This window comes from Drosophila obscura, unplaced genomic scaffold (genome assembly GCF_018151105.1).
Source record: "Drosophila obscura isolate BZ-5 IFL unplaced genomic scaffold, ASM1815110v1 contig_1, whole genome shotgun sequence".
In the NCBI taxonomy this organism is placed as follows: domain Eukaryota; kingdom Metazoa; phylum Arthropoda; class Insecta; order Diptera; family Drosophilidae; genus Drosophila; species Drosophila obscura.
This window is the reverse complement of record NW_024542679.1, coordinates 4,136,971-4,154,238: the sequence shown is the minus strand read 5'-3', so window position 1 is coordinate 4,154,238 and position 17,268 is coordinate 4,136,971. Positions and strand designations below refer to the sequence as shown.

The window sequence follows — 17,268 nt, the reverse complement described above, 5'->3', positions numbered from 1 at the left end:
AAATACAATTTTGATGTTCTCTGTTATTTGGGGGGAACCTTTAGAGGAGTTTTAGGTAGATTTGTGTCCGATGGGGGGAATAAAATGGTAAAAGTGTTCAATAAATTCTATTTGGGGAGAGTTTAAAAAAAATAGACTCGACTTTCGTTTGATTTTGGCAATAAAATGGATGGATTTTTATACGCAAACTATTTTATAATTTAGAAGGAGTTAAAGAGGAGAAAATATTCCGATCACAATCCAAATACAATTGGGTAAGTGTTTAAATGAAGCAGAGAAAATCCACTTAATAGATTTAAGCATATCCTTTAGTTGCCACAAACTCCCTGTCATACCGTTTATCCTGCCTTGCCGCCGCATGCTTATGTTTTTCATTTGTGTGCCAACAAAATCCTTTCATGTACAGATTTTATGTGCTGTGTGCCGCTGCTTCTGAAGGTTGTTTGCAGTCTTCTTTTTGGCATTTCCAGGATTCTTATATGCAAATTTATTGGCATTCACTCAATGGTGCCTCCCCCCCCAAACAGAGGCAAACAGAAGCAAAATGGGTCACCACATGGGGAGTCGTCGTCGACTCATTTGTGGCACTTGTGTATCTAAATTTGCATTTTCCACTGATGTGAATATGAGAGATGAAACCAAGCAGGAGCTTTACGGGGAAACTTCAATCAGGAAAAGCCCTAGAGACAGAGTTTCTTAACGTTTTTGCCACTTCCCGGTTCGCTGTACGGGGCTATCATCATGTGCCCCCGATAGGGCCAAGCACTTAAGGCAATTATCATGGCCATATTTGGCCCACACTCTGGCCCTGTCTTTCGCTCTCTGCGCTGCCAAAAATGAACTGAAACTTTAATTTCATTTATCTTATCCCCCGGTTCCCTACACTCCCCCTCTCTTCCCCATGGATCGCCCTCCTCCTGTCGGCCCTTGGGGTCATGGAGCAATATAATGCATATTGTGCTGCTGCTTGCCACCGAATGCACAGCCAAAGGGGCAGGCAGTAGCGAACATGGAGCAGCTGCTCCTGATAAAACTTCAGAAATGTAGGAGGAAGCCACCATGCCACCATGCAACCATGCAACCATGCCACATGTGTGAGTGGAGCGTAGAGAGTGGAGCATGGAGCTTGTAGCATGGAGTGGCGTGTGTGGAGAGTGCCTCAATTTGCGTCTGGCGTCTTGGGCAGCGCTTCTGCCTGCTGCTGCCACACTATCTGCTGCATGCTACTGCTACCAGAAAAGGGTTTCTTTTTACCTTCAACAAGTTGGGGTACTGTGATTCTGTCTAGGAATTTGTAGGGAATAAAAGGAAGTTTATTCCTTTCGGGCTCTTGTACTTTTTATTAAAGAAAAACTGCCTAAATTTGAAGGAAATTGATGAAGTACCCCTTTGGCTTTAGAGGGTATATACGAAATATTATATACCATGTGATAGTAAAAAAAATAATAGGAATAATAGGTTGGTAAAGCATTTTCTTTGTGTTATTTTCATTAAGATAATTACCATAAAAACGTAAAAATTTAGGTGGAAAATTAATTAAAATATGATTGAAATATCAGATTTAATTTCTTTTAATTCGCATTTATATTCAAGGGTATCTCTAACTTCGTTGTCCCCAAAACCATTCAAATTTTCCTTAACATTTTCCTTCCTTTTTTGGAAGTTTTTTTTTGCGGGAATGAAATTTGCGTTGTATGTAAAAATGTTATCGCGTTTGCTCCGACGCTTGTCGGATAAATATTCAACATATCCTACGAGGCAAATCCCCAGCACCCGCCCACCCACTGCCACTCGGCCTTCCCAGCTGCGCCTCACCCACCATGCCTGTAGACGGATGTCGAGGGACGGGGAGGGGACAGTCAGCCACTCAATGGCCCCGTAATTGGGGCAACGTTCCACTGTGGCAACTGTAATTGTTTTGTTGTTGAATTTTCGCGCAACCCTCTTGGCCTCTCAGTGTGTGCCTTCTGCCCCTGCCCCCGCTGCCCCTTTAATGATGGTGGGGGTATAACAATAATTTTCCACTCTTTTGTTGAACATGGTCGAAAAACATTTGGTGCCTTGCATGTTGATTTTTCCCGGACCTTTTCCAGCCATCATCGGAGTGTGTTTGGTTGGGTAGGGAGGGGTGAGGGTAGGAAAAATCAACACAATGCTTGACCCCATCCCGCCATCTCTCATGGGGCACATTTTGCACTGATTGTTGTTTGGTCAGTGGCTATATCTATCTCTCTCTCTCTCCTTTATCTGCATCTGCCGAATGCAGATGGAGAGATACCAGCCATCCATCCATCCATGCACCTGTTTTAATAACTCAATTTTTATGGCTACAGGTTGTATCCGCAGCAAGGAGACGACTCCCGACTCCTTTCTATCCTTTTGGCCAATATTTTTTGCTGTATGGCAATGCCCGATGTTCGATGATTAATGCGAATTTCTATTCTCCCAAGTGGATTGGGCGAGCGCGCATTCGTTGCCCCCCCACCCCGAAAAAAAAATTCATTTCATAATTCATCTGTAAAATCTTTTAGGCCAGAGATTGAGACTGGGTATTCTGACCGGCTCTGACTCAGAGAAATGGCATAAAAATGTCCATAAAAACGTTTTATTACCATTTGCACAATCCTTATCCTCATTCCCATAGACATTTGGCCATAGCCTCCATTTCCATTCCCATTCTCATGCCTTTTCAGAGTTTTCTCTTTCCACCCTGCCAAAGTTATATTTTTTTCTCTTCTAAAGTTCCGCTCTTGCCTCCTCTCTGTCTCTGATTTGCTTATTAACGTGGCTCGAGTGTGTCATAAATCTCACTAATACAGATACATGCGAAGATGTGTGCCTCTTGTTTCAATTTCCTTGCAAGATAAAAAAGATTTTCATGCCCCAATAAAAGAGGTGCGTATACGCAATCATCAGGGGATGCCGCATGCAACAGATGCATCTCAGCAAAGGCAGACACACAAATCTCTGTGAAGCTACATCTCCCAAAGGTGCACTCTTGCTCGAATGCAGAAACGAATGCATATCCATTGGGCCATAATTCATTCAAACGATCGATCGATGACAATCGTCGATTTTGTCCCCCTTCAGCGCGACAGAGCGACAGAGGAATCGCCTCAGGAATGGGAATCCCAGAATCGAGAATCTCCAATGCCAAAAGATCAATCGATGGGGCAGAGCGGATGGTAGAGCCAAGCAGATGCAGCACAAATGTGCAATTGGGGATCAATCCACACAGAGAGCAGAACAGCAGAACAGCGAATCTCTCTTTCGCTCTCCCTCCGTCGTTGAGCCATAAATTTGTGACTGAATTTTCTGTAATTTCTATTTTACAACCAAAGCTGCGGTGGCGGCGGCGGCATTCTGCGCGCATGGGTACTCATACGGGTATTCATACTAGCATTCGTGAATAGAGTGGCATTCCATCTGCCATTCGTATCCATCAGATACGGCGATGCCAGCTCGATGCCCATCAAATGCAGCTTTTTGCGGGTAAAAATATAGAAAATATTTACAACATACAACGCGTCGTATGAGCGATGTTTATTTAATGGACGGCAGGCATACAGGAGGCAGCCTTCCGCTGCATTTGCATTTTTGGGGGCACGTTAGATTTAACATTTTTCCCCCATTTTTCAGCTATACATATAGTGATGCATATATAATGCCTGCCACCGACTGTTTGCCATTTGAGTGATTCGCAGTGGGCGTGGCCTTGCCTCTCGGACACCAAATTTATGCATTTTTCAATGCCATTACTCAGCTGTTGCTCCCGAGGCGATGTATCTCGACCCACCAATAGATCTATCTATTGGTTCGATCGATCGATCGATTCTCCCTCTTAAATGCTACCAAATTTAATTTGAAAATTATGTGGTCTTGTGGTTTTGGGGTTTGCAATGTTTGACCGTATTCTTATTGGCTTTTATGAGCACAAATTATTTATTATTTGCCGCTTAATTTGCTTCCGAACTACGACTCGACTCTGAATGCGGCTGCGATAACGCTTTGAGCGATTTTCCATGCCACAGTTGGTGCGGCGGCTGCTACGGAGGCCACTTGGCTTTCGATTTTTAATTTCGTTTGCATGCAACAGGCACTGGCAGCGCCACTGCCATTGGGGCAACCTCTACCTCTGCTACCAGGTGGTAATTGCCCCCAAATCGTGTCTAATTACAGCTGCTGCTAGGGGCCACATGGTATGGGGCTATACATACGAGTACAGTGCCTGCAAATAGGTGTTTATGGCCGATAGAAAAGTAATTGCATTTCCATGGGGGGTTTCACTTTCTATTCATCAACAAAATGCTTTAAAGGAGTGCCTGGATTTAGAGTTGGTTTATGCCTGTAAAAGGTGTTTACAAATCATGCAAATATGCCTTTTGTTTAGGGAAAAATTTGAACAATTAATAAAGCAGATTTTCAGGGTAATATTATGGAAAAAATAGACTCGATTCAGGGATCATATATTGTATTTGGCAGTGAGTGGAAAAGTTATTTGCAGATCTTTCAAGGCATCATCAGAATCTCTTATTAAATCTGAAAAAAAAAACCCTGATTATACCCTGCCTCAAGACCAAGACTCTCTAATGATCAACCATTAAGTTCCGTTTTCGATTGAACAGCAGCCGCAGTATCTTTCAAAGAAAACTTTGCTTAAAGAATCGGAAATCATCAAAGCTTCTTTTTGGATCAAAGAAAATCCTTTCCCATGGAAAAATCCCTTTTTCATGGGATTTCCATTTTCCTTTCTCTGCCAATAAAATTTGTTGCCAAATTAAATTTCCGATTGAGTGTCGCCTCAGAAATGTGCTTCAAAGGGGCAACGACTGCCTCAGGGGCCTGGGCAGGGGCAGTGAGTGAGGGGCATTCAAATAACTATTGCACTGAATGTGCAGACTATTGTTAAGCACTGTATACTGTACTGTGTGTCGTTTCGGTCTGTCGTTTTGCAGTAGTTCTTCGACAACAAACAAGATTTCTGTTCCGTTTTGTTCCGTTTTTCCCTCAGATCGAAAGCAAAAATTCAATAAAATTGCAATTTTTTTCGTTTTGTTTTTATTTTGTTTTTTGAGGCGCTTCCGGGCTTTTTGTTTCTCCTTCCTCTTGCCTTTGTTGCATGCCTCACTGGTTGTATGTGTATGTATATGTGTATATTTACTTTTGCCACCAACTGTGGCAGTTGGCATTTTTATTGTTGCTGGTCTCTTGATAGCCTTGTGATATTTTTGGTTTTCGCTTTTTTTTTTTTATTTTGAGAGATTTGCGCCGCTTTGTCGGCCATGATAAATTCACAAACAATTTTCAGGTTTCGTCTGCGGAGATCTTTGCAGCCGCAGGACACAAAAATACCAGATACCCCAAGAGAGGCAGGGAGAGCCTGGGCCGTATTGCTGTTGAGTCAACACTGTGGCAGCAGGCACCATGGCACCCAGTAGTGGCAACAGTTCTACTTCGATTCTGCTGCTGCTGTTCATTGGCACTCTGCCCGCTGCATCCCCGTGGAAATATTTTATGTTAGAACCAAACAACTTTGACAGTAAACAGAAGGCAAAAGGGACCACACCTTGACTTCTTTGGGTTTTCTCTTCTCCACTCTCCGCTACCCCTTTGCAGTTCTCTTCTTTGGGGTACGGCGACAATTCATCAAACAGCAAGACAGAAAATGAGCAACGGGGGTCGCCCGGCCCGCGTCCACTGTTGACACTGACATACAGGTTGCCGCGTCGCCAACGTCGTCGTCGTGGTTGTCGTCTTCCCAGCACCATCTTCAGCTTCGACTCCTGCTCCTGCTTCTGCCCCCAACTCTCCTTCAAACTCCACTCCTACTGAGTGATGACCGCGACAATGGCTAAAACCGAAAGCCCAGAGACGGTGCGATCAAAACTTCCTGGAAATTAATTAAAGATCTAACTGCTGGATGGCAGCACTTAAAGAAATTTGAGCAGTGTTTGAACAATGGTAATTAATGGTAATGGGTGGGTATGCCTGTGGAGAGATTTTGCTTAGATTTTGCTATGATTTGATAGAGATTTGTATAAATAATTAAATATTTAAAGCGTAGAATCAGCAGAAAATGAGTTTTAATGAGGCAAGTGTACTTTTGAAAGGCATTAAAATTTATTTTTCTAAGATTTTATGGAATTCCCATTTACAGAAGAAAAACTGAAGGAAATGGATGAAATTTAGATTTGAATTTTGGAATTTAAATATCCTTGGAATTGCTATATACTCGTATTAGTCCAATACATATACTCTATAAACTACGCTCTTCTCTACGGCTTATTTCTCTCTCTGTGTGGGAACCCCAACCCCCTCCTCTGCTTTGGAGCTTCATTCTCCAAGGCGGCTCTAACGAAGAGGCCAGGGTCTGGGGTCTGGTCTTGTGGTCTGGTCTGCTCAATAATTATCGACGCTTATCAAAGACACCGTTACAGATGCTCGCACATGGAAACTGAGCAGAAGGAGAAGGAGGAGACAGGAGACTGAAGGTGGCAGGAGGCCAGTGGCCGTAGACGATGGCTGAGGCCAAAGTCAACAGCCAACAGGCCACCCCAAGTATGGTCACTGGACACTGGACACTCGACTGGACACTGGACATGTGGCATAGACTGGAATGCAGTGACTGGGAGACGCTTTCTGGATGCTAGATGTTGCTCCTGGAGAGGCTTTGGCGGTTGCTGCTGCTGCTGCTGTGGCATCTCTTTCGCTCTCTCTCACTCTACCCGAAGCCTTTGTTCATTTCGGTGCGGTGCAATTAATATTCAACGCCGTTGGCTGATCATAATTTACGTGCTGAGTTTACGATGCGACTCCGACTGCTGCCTGTTGCTGCCTTTTGCTGCCTTTTGCTGTCTTTTGCTAGCTGCCTGCAGTCAGCCAGTGGGGAGATGTTTTTTGGGGGTTGGGAGAGGAGGCGTTGCCACCGCCTGCAAAACGGGGCGTTTATCCATGGGAGCAGGCAGAGAAGGCTAGAGAAATAGCTCGACGAAAGGGCATACACGTGTGCCTCCTGCCTCCGCCTGACGACAATCTTTGATGCCACATGCGTTCACATTCACCCCTGCCTGCCTGCCCCCCATGCCCTAGGGCTGTGGAATTAATTCCCCGACTATTTACCCATATATCAAATTTTGTTGAACTGCTCGACCCCTCGGGCGGTTGCGAGATGCGATGCGAGTCAATAAAAGTCATTTGAATGGTCATTCGAATGCTTTTGGGTATTCAATTGAATTTTCGATAATTGACAAACATTTTGGCAAGACAATAATTCCTACATCGTTGCCTTCGAGAGATAGAGAGAGAATTGAGCTCTGTTGATTAATTTGTGGCCAAGAAAGGAAGTTTCGGGATCTAAAGAAAGCTTCAGGGTAACGGGGAAAGCAATGGAGAAGGATTCTCGATCAATATAGAAAGGGTTTCCTTTCTTCCATCAACATCTCTTTCAAGAAGTTATCTTGCCAACATAATCGATCAATCGCTTCTCTATTTTCTACCATCTTTAACTGAATAAAACCATCCAGAAGTTTTCACTCTTTAAAGCTGCATCTTTTGGAAACACCTCTGCAGCTGCATCTGCATCTACAGCTCAGAGAGTCCATTGAGATGGCTTTCTCTAGCCATCAGACACTCAAGAGGCTATCGATGGGTGCCACTGAGGAAGCAGGCAACGATGAGAAGTTCCATTTCCACCATCCAAAAGTTTCATCTTTCTCCATCTCCATCTGCAGAAAACGCTGATGGGCTCTGCATCTTAAGAAATCATTCAGAAAATTGCATCTCCATTGAAGAATCGATTGAGCTGGGCATCTGAGAAAGTCATCGAGGAGTTCTCTCTGCATCTGCAACACTTGAAACCTCGCTCTGACTCCATGTGCATCTCTCAGAAAAAGAAACCTTGCAGAAGTTGCAGTCTCTCTGATGAAAGCAAAGCCATCGATGCAGTGGGCCCACCCACCGTCAAGTTATCCGTCAGATGTTGTTGGCCCATTTATGAGGACACCGAAATAAGGTTAAGAGTGACACCCAAGAGACCTACATACGGCAGAGTGGATGCGGAATATCTGAATCTCGAGACTGATTTGCATTTCGTCGGCCTAACGACTTGAGGCTGCTTGCCACAGATTCAGAGGCAGAACAGAAACAGAGCTACGGTCTTCGGTCTGTTGCAGGGCGCATTGGCTTATAGGACAGTCATTTAGTTGGTCGGGTCTGGCAGTCTGTCTGCCAGTTGGCTCTCTGGCAGTTGCATTTCACATGGATTTATGCAAGCCATTCGCACCGCTTTGCCATTTCATTTTTTATTTTGGTTTTTGGTTTTGGTTTCTGATTCTTTGTTGTTGCAGCTATCAAAAAATGATCGTTTTGGGCCCCGAATCTGGGTCTTTGGGCAGACAAGAGGCAGCCAGGCAGGAGAGTCATTAAAATATATGACACCCACAGATCCGCAGATGTATCTTTGGCTCTCCCTCTGTGCCTCTCACCTGTTCGATCTCTCTCTCTCTCTCTCTCTCTCTCTCTCTCTCTCTCTCTCTCTCTCTCTCACACGTGCCTTCCCTTTCCCCTTCTCTATCTGTTTCATCGTTGGTTGTGCCGTCGCTGCTGAGGTTTCTTTAGTGTGCTGCTTCGCTTTCTTCGTGTGGGGTCCAATTAATTTTTTGAGGATAGAGCAATCAACAAGTTTTCTTCGGTTTCGGCACTCAAAAGTGGTTCCTCCACGATTCCGCGGGTTGCCGCTGCTGCTGTTGTTGCTGTTTCTGCTGCCTTTATGGCTGTTGTTCAACATGTTGCAGGTCAATTTGTTGCCTTTCGTTGTCCTCTCCACAAGAGTGAGAAGAAACCCAAAAATCCATAAACAAAAAGTGTAGTATATTTCGACTAGAAGATGCCCCGTAAATAGGAGAAATTGGTTCGAATTATACGAACAGAGAGATTCATTTTGGATTAATAGGTGCAGGCATATGTTTTATTGATTTATATTATAATATTTATCGAATTTGAGTTATTTTTAGGGGATCTTTACCCCAAGTAGATGCCACATAAATCAAGAATTTTCATTCAGGACGAAGATTGAAATAGCTGGAGATGGTTCTCTAGCCCTCTATTATTTTTAATCTGATGATTTTTTCTTATTCAAACAACACATAACAAATAACCCCACTCTAACCCCATTCGTACCCTGTAAAGCAAAGACAAAATACCCTGTGTGACGGCAGGGTTCTTGATACGATGTGTGTGGTCCTCCACTTAGAAGAGACACAGAAGAGTTCTCTCCCTTTCCCCTCTCGTTGATCAATTAGGAGTGGAGTTCTCTTCAACTACCCCTCTCTCTCTCTCTCTCTCTCTCTATCTCGTTTAGTCTGTTTTGTAATCATAATCATTAATTAGTTAGTCGTTGGCCCGTGACTGCCCATTGACACTTTTTCTGCTTCCCAAACAAGCAATTTTCCTTTTTTGGGGCTGCTCTCCTTATTTGCAGTTTTCACAATTGCATTTTCGCTTTGGTTTTTCCAAAGAAACTCACACGTTTCCTTTGACTTTTCTTTAATTAATTCTGATGCCACATGCCACACACAAACACAGGCACACACAGATACAGAGAGACTCGACACCCGCGCCATGTGCCTCTTGGCCTCCTGCCACGCTTTTGTTAGCCCAAATTTCGAGTTGAGCTAATTAGGAAAGTGTGCCTGACTACTCGTACGAGTGAGTACGAGTACCGACTCCAGGGGTCGCGACACAGTATGTGGCATGCCACGAAGATGTGGTGCTGCAGCTGCATATGCAAATTGGCCAAGACAAGAGCATATGTATTTTAGCCAACATTGCGGAAGGAAGGAAAGAAGGAAACACTAGGCCACAGCCGCTTGATAATGATGTTAACCGCATGTCAATGGCTTAACTAATGGTTGAAATTAGTTGCGGAACAGCGAGGATGCAAAATGCTGCCATAAAATGAACTCTTTTTTTTTGTGGGTTACAGAACCCCCCAACCGAATCCATGCCAACCCATCCCATCCCAGCCCATCTGATGCACAGATCCCCGACTGTCAACTCGCGTTTCGTATCTCATGAAATGGAAACAACGCGCCGCCGGATGCGCGAGTGTGTTAGATTTTTCAATGCAAGTGCAATGAGAACGTAAATGTTGCTCACACACACACACACTTGCCACACGGAGCTCCACAGTGCAGATTGGGGCAGGTCCATAGAACAGGAAGAATGGTCTGGGCCATAACATATATCTATGTAAATGCCGACAACAACGAGAGGTGTACGATGGAATGTATTTGGGGGCCCAGGCCCAGGCTCAGGCTCAGCAGAGCGACGAACCAGCATGCTGCCGCAGCGACGGCGAGCGGCAAAATAGTTTTGCAAATTTTATGCAGTGGCATCAGGGGAAGGAGAAGGGGAAGAAGCAGCAGCGGGTGCTGTGTGAGCACTGCGAGCGACAACTCCCGCTCGCATTTGGGGGGGACATGTTGTTCACTTCAGCCGTAAGAAAAATAAAATGAAATAAAACACTTTTACTCCCGCGCTCCCCAAGTGTCGACACGTTTGGGAAAATAAATGCAACCTGCAAATACAGTGAACATCCCAGTAGGAGTACTTAACGAGAGTATAGCGACTAAAGGATATCCTCTAATGGTGGGAAAATTATGGAAAAGGAGCCAAAAATAGTGCCCGAATCTCCTTCTACCCAATGGTAGAATTACACAAATCTAAGCCTCCTATTCCCTACTAATTGCATACCTTCCCGAAAAACACATCATACCGATATGTATCCCTACAAATTCTAGGGTACAAACAGTAGAAAATAATCAAGGTTTGCTGCAGTTGCCGCCGCCGTTGCCGCTTTGGAATAAATTTTGCGATGTTGTTACAATTTCTTCTGTTCTGTTGGCAGCATAAATTAGGTAGATGCAGCACGAGCAGCAGCAGGTTCCCATCGTGCCACAGTTCCTCCTGGAAGCTGTACGCATCCTCCACTCTATCCCAAAATGGCATCCTCGAGAGGTGCAGAAACATGCAAATAATTAATAGCATTATAAGATGCACTCACGAAATCGCACACAACATCGTCTCGAGCGGTGTAATAACTCAACGGCAGAGTCAGCGATGGGTATTGGGATTGGGGATCTGGGATTCGAGTGCAGGTCCAGGGGTTCCAGGCCAAAGATTGTGTCGCCTTTAAGGACAAGGACAATAAATGTTTTGGGGAAAAGCCAAAGAGTCACGCTCTGGATATGGCCTAGGAAAATTACATAATCCAAAGGCGATGGCTGGCTGTGGCTATGGCTATGGCGATGGCGATGGCGAAGGTGTTAATGCAAATCTCCAAATATGCTAATGAGTGCCTGTCCCTGTGCCTGTACCTGTGCCACTAGCTGTGGCTGCAACATGAACTGTAGCCGTTGGCCAAACATAATTGCCACAGCACGTAGCACCACACTACAGGCTGCTGCCGATGCTGTTGCTGCCACTTTTGGGGTCAGCAACCGCCAGACATAAATTGAACACCATCAATGCAAGGCAATGCAATGCAGTGCAGTGGGGCTCCCGTCCTGACATTGATTTATGAACTCATGGAAAATTAGGTAAGACCATTTTTGGTCAATGTCTTTCTTGCACTGAATTTTTCAATAAAAAATAAAAAACCCAAAAACCAAAAAGCCACAAGAAATGCACTTCAAAAATTTGACAGAAGTGAAGGGAGAAAAAGAGAAGAAAAAGGTGAAAATAATAAAAAATCTAAATGGGATTGCAATACTGAAATATAGAGAGTGAAATGTAAAGATCTAGCTGGTAGAAGCTTATGTTCGATCTTACTATTCGTACGTGTAATGTTTAGGAGTAATTAGCGTAGCATTTTTTGGGTAATGTTAGTATTAGAGATCTAGATTTTAAGATTTATCCAGAGATCTAAATCATCACTTAGACATGTCCTGTTTATACCTTTTTTTCAATCCTTTTTAGATGATCTGTCTTGCATCAATTTGGAATATATTTTTGCGAGTATGCTTTCGGAATTATTTATACGATTTATTCTTACATAACGCTCTTTTTCTGGCATTGCTTTTTGTATTTTTTGTTGTTTTTGGTACACTCTATTTTTCATATTGGTTTAATATTATTTAGTGATTTTTTTCTGGTACTATTTATATTTTATTTTCAGTAGTTTCTCGTATTATTTATATTATTTTTCTTGTATTATTTCTGTAATATTTTCTTGGCAAGTGATTGAAAGCCAACTCGATTTTTGAGAGACCTTTTGCTCATCATCGTTGCTGTTCGCTAGGCATCAGAAAACGTACAAAATGCATTCAAATAACAGAAACGCGTCATTTATGTTGTCTATAATCGCTGTATGTATACATACAACTCTCCTGGATGGATGACAATCTGTAGGATGTGGGCCATTTAATAACCGCGATTCATTGCGGTTCAATAACCGCATCCGCATCTGCACTTGTCGTCCCATCGATTCGCATGGCTCTGTTCCATATATAGAGATCCAATGAGAGGAAAAATAAAAGGCATACGAGAGGTAAAGTCCGATTCATTACCAAAAACGAGTTAAAAATTGTGGTGAAAAAATTGCATAATTTGTGTGACATTGACTGCGGCGGCAGCGACTGTCCTGTCCGCCCAATAAAATGTCATTTTGCGAGCGGAATAAAGTGGAATAAATGTGGAATCCAGAAATGCATCCAGCGTCCTGTGGTGGTGGGACAGCGACATCCCTGACATCAATAAATATATATTCATTTTTGTATAAAAATGCACGAATTTTAATTAATTGATAAATTCGGTAAGGAGAACGAATGCAGCGAGCGAGCACAGTGGCTGCCAAAAGGGTTCCGCCATGTGGTACGGGGCCGAAGTGCGGCTGTCAATTACGAGGATGTCGACGACTCCTTGGACTCCATTGGACTCCAGTGGCAGCCTCCTCCTCCATCCTCCTCTCATTGTATTCCCATAGCTGTATGTGCAACTGCAACTGCTCGTTTTTTTTTTTTTTTTTTTTTTGTGGCCGCTACAGGTCGGACGTTCGAACGTTGCTGGGGCGTTAATATTCATGAATCGAAATAATTTGACAGTTTGGGGCAACATGCGAGTATGCTGCTGAGTCCAGAGTCCGGGCGCTGTCCAGGCTCTTCTCTGATCGATATTTATGTCTGCCGCATTTCATTCTGCGAGTGTTTTTTTTTTTTTCTTGCTGCTGCCACCGGCGGCTGCTGTTACCTGTTGCCCCCTGCCTCATGTGCCTTCCTCATGCTGCTGTCAATGCACTGCATGAGGCGTTGGTGAAAAGTACTCGAAATAATTGACAGCTGTGGCTGCCTTTTTTGTTACCGGTTACCGGGCGCTGCTGCTCGTTTTTCGCTTTTAATTGTAGAATTTTTACAACTCCCGTGGATCATCAGACGTCTGTCTGTCGGCAGAGTCGGAAGAGTCTCGGTAGAGTCGAAAAGTCAAACTGTCCGACATTGTAAGGCACGCGTGTGCTCATCCATTCGATGGCTCTGGTGGGTCTCTGGTCAGTCATTAAGTCATCGCTGCAGATGGAGCCCGCATCTGAAGCTGTAGCTAAAGCTGAGGCCTGGGATAATCCCGAGATGAGGCTTCGCATTGCGACTCTTTTTATGGGATGCCATAAACTCTCCACATGTTGACATTTATTGCACTCGATGCGCGGCGCCTTCTACTCAATGGATTCTTGGATTTTCGATTCGCAGTCTAATCAAATCATAAAAAATCTATCCATCTCTTATCTAAGGCTATCTTCGGTGGATTTGTGGATCTCCTGTGGCAAAAGCGCACTCATTAAAGGAGTAAAGCGCCTCTCGGTGGGGAATGTAATTGCATCTCTGGGATTGCGGAATGTCGAAAGCATTACTCTTTTACGATTATTAAGAGAGCGAAAGATCTGCAAATGCACTTAGATGAAATGATTTCTGTAGAGAGATAAAAGCTATGACGCAGTGATGAGTATCTGTGGGATAAGTATCTGTAGTAGGAGGAGTATCTGTGGTAGAAACCACTTTTATCTCTAAAATGGTTTCCCTCGTATTGTATTATTTTTTCTTGTATTATTCTGGTACTAATCTATTAATTTTTCGGGTATAATTTTTAGTATTTTCAGAAATATTTTTTCTAAGCGCTTTCCATTATTATTTTTTCTATATTCTGATATTTATAGTATTCTACTGGTATTTTTATTGAATGTGTAAAACAAACGACAAAACTGTAGAAAAATTATCTGAGGTAAAAGTATCTTTTGGAAGGGGTATCCCAAGGAGATGACGAGTATCCTCATTATGTTAAATAATTATAATTAAAATAATTTCGTTTTCGTGACAAGTAATTGAATAAAATTGAAAGAGTTTCCCTCCCCTTTTTCCAAACCCATGATTCCTGCCACACACACACACACACCCTATTATGGCATTATTTTTGCATGGTTAACTCTGGTAATTGAAACTCTCCCAATTAATTGAAAGTTTAGTCAAGAGTTTTTGACAGACAGTTCCGTAACTTTCGATCGAGGGGGGGCAACAGCCAGCCAGCTGTTGCTGCCATCTCCTTTTCCTGCTGCTTTTGCTGGCTAATTGTTATAATGAATTTGTTTGCGGTTTGCAGCAATTTGCATGCAACTTTTTCATTACAAAAGGCGCCCCAAACACAACAGCTGAACGCACACAGCACACAACACACACCACACTTCCAACAAATGGGAGGAGAGGCATAAAGCAACACCACACCACTGTTTGTCACTGAGATGGGAACCTGGCAACCGGGTAAGCTGTCATGTTTTGAGGCTTTTCCTCCCGGACATGACATTACCCGAACGAGCTGCCAAAACGAGCTGCACACGCAAATTGCTAATTGAAAATAAATTGCACTTTAATTTGATGAGCAGTCGGTCTGTTGCACTGTCGGGTACGATGGATGGATGAGATGATAAATGGATGCAAATGCCACAGAATTTGTGTGCTGACCACAGAAATTGGTCGCTGGCTGCTTGGGCTTTGAGTGTCCCCTTCGATTGAGAGCAAAATTAAAGATTCGACATGCCACTTTCACTCTGCCATGACGACACTCCACTGTGACTGTGACTGCAACTGTGACTGTGGTAAGGGTGGGGCAATAGCAACAGTCTCATATTCACATACGCCTACGCGCACACCTCCTGTGCGGCACTCATAAATTGCAACCTATTTAAAGTGGGGGCAACACACAGTGGCAGTGTGGCAACATACCCCCCAATCCTCTCCCTCTTCCTTTCTCTTGCAACTCTGAACCGAACCCTGGTCTGTGCCGCGGACTGCAGCAATAATTTCTATGCTCTTTGGAGAGGGTTATTATGATGCTGACTTAATCTTGGAAGGGAAGAGAACAAGCAAGATTTATTTCTAAGCACTTAAAGTATTTAATATTTTGATTGGAATATATTTAAATTAAATCTTTCTTCTATTTCCAATATTTTCCTTGGTAAAGTGGATCTTTGAAAGTGTATCTAAAGCTTCGGCTGAAAATATGCCCCCCGCTTTCTTGTTGACTCTAATTGCGCCACTATTCTGCAGAGTAGCCGTGGCAGAGGGGGCAAAATAGAGCTGGGGGGATCGAGTGTAGTCTAGGGGCCTGCGACTACGTCTCCGAGTGGTCGGTCTGGCAGTCAATTTACCTATTTTTTGCGTTTATTTTTCGTTTAATGAAATTACAATAAACGCCCCGTCCGTCCATCCGTCCGTCCGTCCGTCTGTTAGTCGCATGCAAAAGAGGGAGCACCGTATGGAGCAGCACTGCATCCCCACATCCCCCATACATGAACCACATTTACTTGCCAGCGAGCAGAGCAGAGCAGCGACCGGGAGAGACACCGCCACAAAAGGCGCCCATTAGTGCGTTGGCGTCATTTCGTTTCGTTTCGTTTCGTCGGTGACTTGGGCTTTGGTTTTCCTTTTGGTTTTGGTTTCGGGTTTTTGCTTGGCTGCTTTGCCTTTCTGGAGCCCAAAAAGGGGGATTGGGGAGTGCAGGTAATCCCCATTATTAGCGCAATTAGTGCACAGTCGCTGCGGCATAGAATAAGAGGCATGCAGCATGGAGTTAGAGAGCCTAGAGGCTGCCTGCAACCTGAGTTATGTGTATCCCACACTCATTTAGCGCAAATGCCAATGTGTTTAGCACTGATTGGAGGAGTCTATTGAATGTTTAAAGAACCGACGGCTGCTCCTTTCTGCTGATGCTGCTGCTGCTGCTGCTAAAAGGAGGTAAATAAATTGACGATTGAAAGAAAAATCTGCGTTTGCGTGGGTCTCCCAGTCTCTGTCGTTGCTGCAGCTCTCAAGCTCTTCCCGTTTCTACCCTCATTACCGCTTGATTAATTGCAGAGAAGGCCTCTCTGTCTCATTAGAAAGCATTTCTGATTAACCCGAGTGGCAGTGCATTTTTATGAGTGCAAATTAGAGTAAATGTACGTTTAAATATAATAATCAATATTAAATAGCATTAGGTTAATCGCCAGAGAAGTGATTTGACCGGCAGTTAAGGCTGCTTTTAAGGCTGCCTTTCATGCATGGCATTGAAACTAACGAGCCATAATCGTTTATAATTCGCTTCGATAAGCCGCCGCCGCCGCTGCTGCTGCTTTGCTCCACACCACACAAAACAAACACCTGCTGAAAGAAGAATACACTTTTGCGATTAACATTCCACACATCCAGCATGGAAGAGGTCTCCTCGTACCTTGGGGCTGGGATGGGATGGGATGAGATGGATGGATCTCCAGCACTGAAGTCTGGAGGGACGGATTCGTTATAATCGCCATGCGCTGCACTTGAATACCAAAAGGCTAAAACCAACCAACCAACCCGTTGCTGTTGCTGCTGGTGCAACCCACCATCTGGATGGCTTGCCACCTCAATTACAAGCTGCTCCTGACAGGCAGCGCTACGTGACACAACCCACAAGCAGCAGCAGCAGCAGCCATGCCCCCTCCCCACTCTCACTCCCCAGTGCAACAGCGAGCCGCAGCAGAGAGGGAGAGAGCAGCAGCAGTGGAAACACCTGTTGCAGTGGCTACCGACCGACCCACGCCGTTAATCGCCTGCCGCACCGCATAACTTGTTGGCGCTCGACACACAACGCGACAACGGGATTTTCAAACACTGATAAAAAGCGACGTGGTTCGGGTTCGGGTGGGTGGTGGGTTGGGTTGCTGCTGGAAATCAAGAAAAACCATATTTAATAAAATGACAGTTGCTG

At 44.2% G+C, this 17,268-nt stretch overlaps 1 protein-coding gene across 1 annotated transcript; it reads right to left on the bottom strand.

The window, feature by feature from the left end:
• Window positions 1–5,233: 5,233 nt before the first annotated feature.
• On the bottom strand, window positions 5,234–5,984 carry LOC111071601. Its single transcript, XM_041593051.1, has 2 exons — window positions 5,567–5,984; window positions 5,234–5,491 (listed from the first exon to the last, which is right to left on the bottom strand). Exons 1-2 carry the CDS (start codon window positions 5,766–5,768, stop codon window positions 5,292–5,294), a joined length of 402 nt encoding a protein of 133 aa, XP_041448985.1. The 5' UTR covers window positions 5,769–5,984; the 3' UTR covers window positions 5,234–5,291.
• Window positions 5,985–17,268: the final 11,284 nt, after the last annotated feature.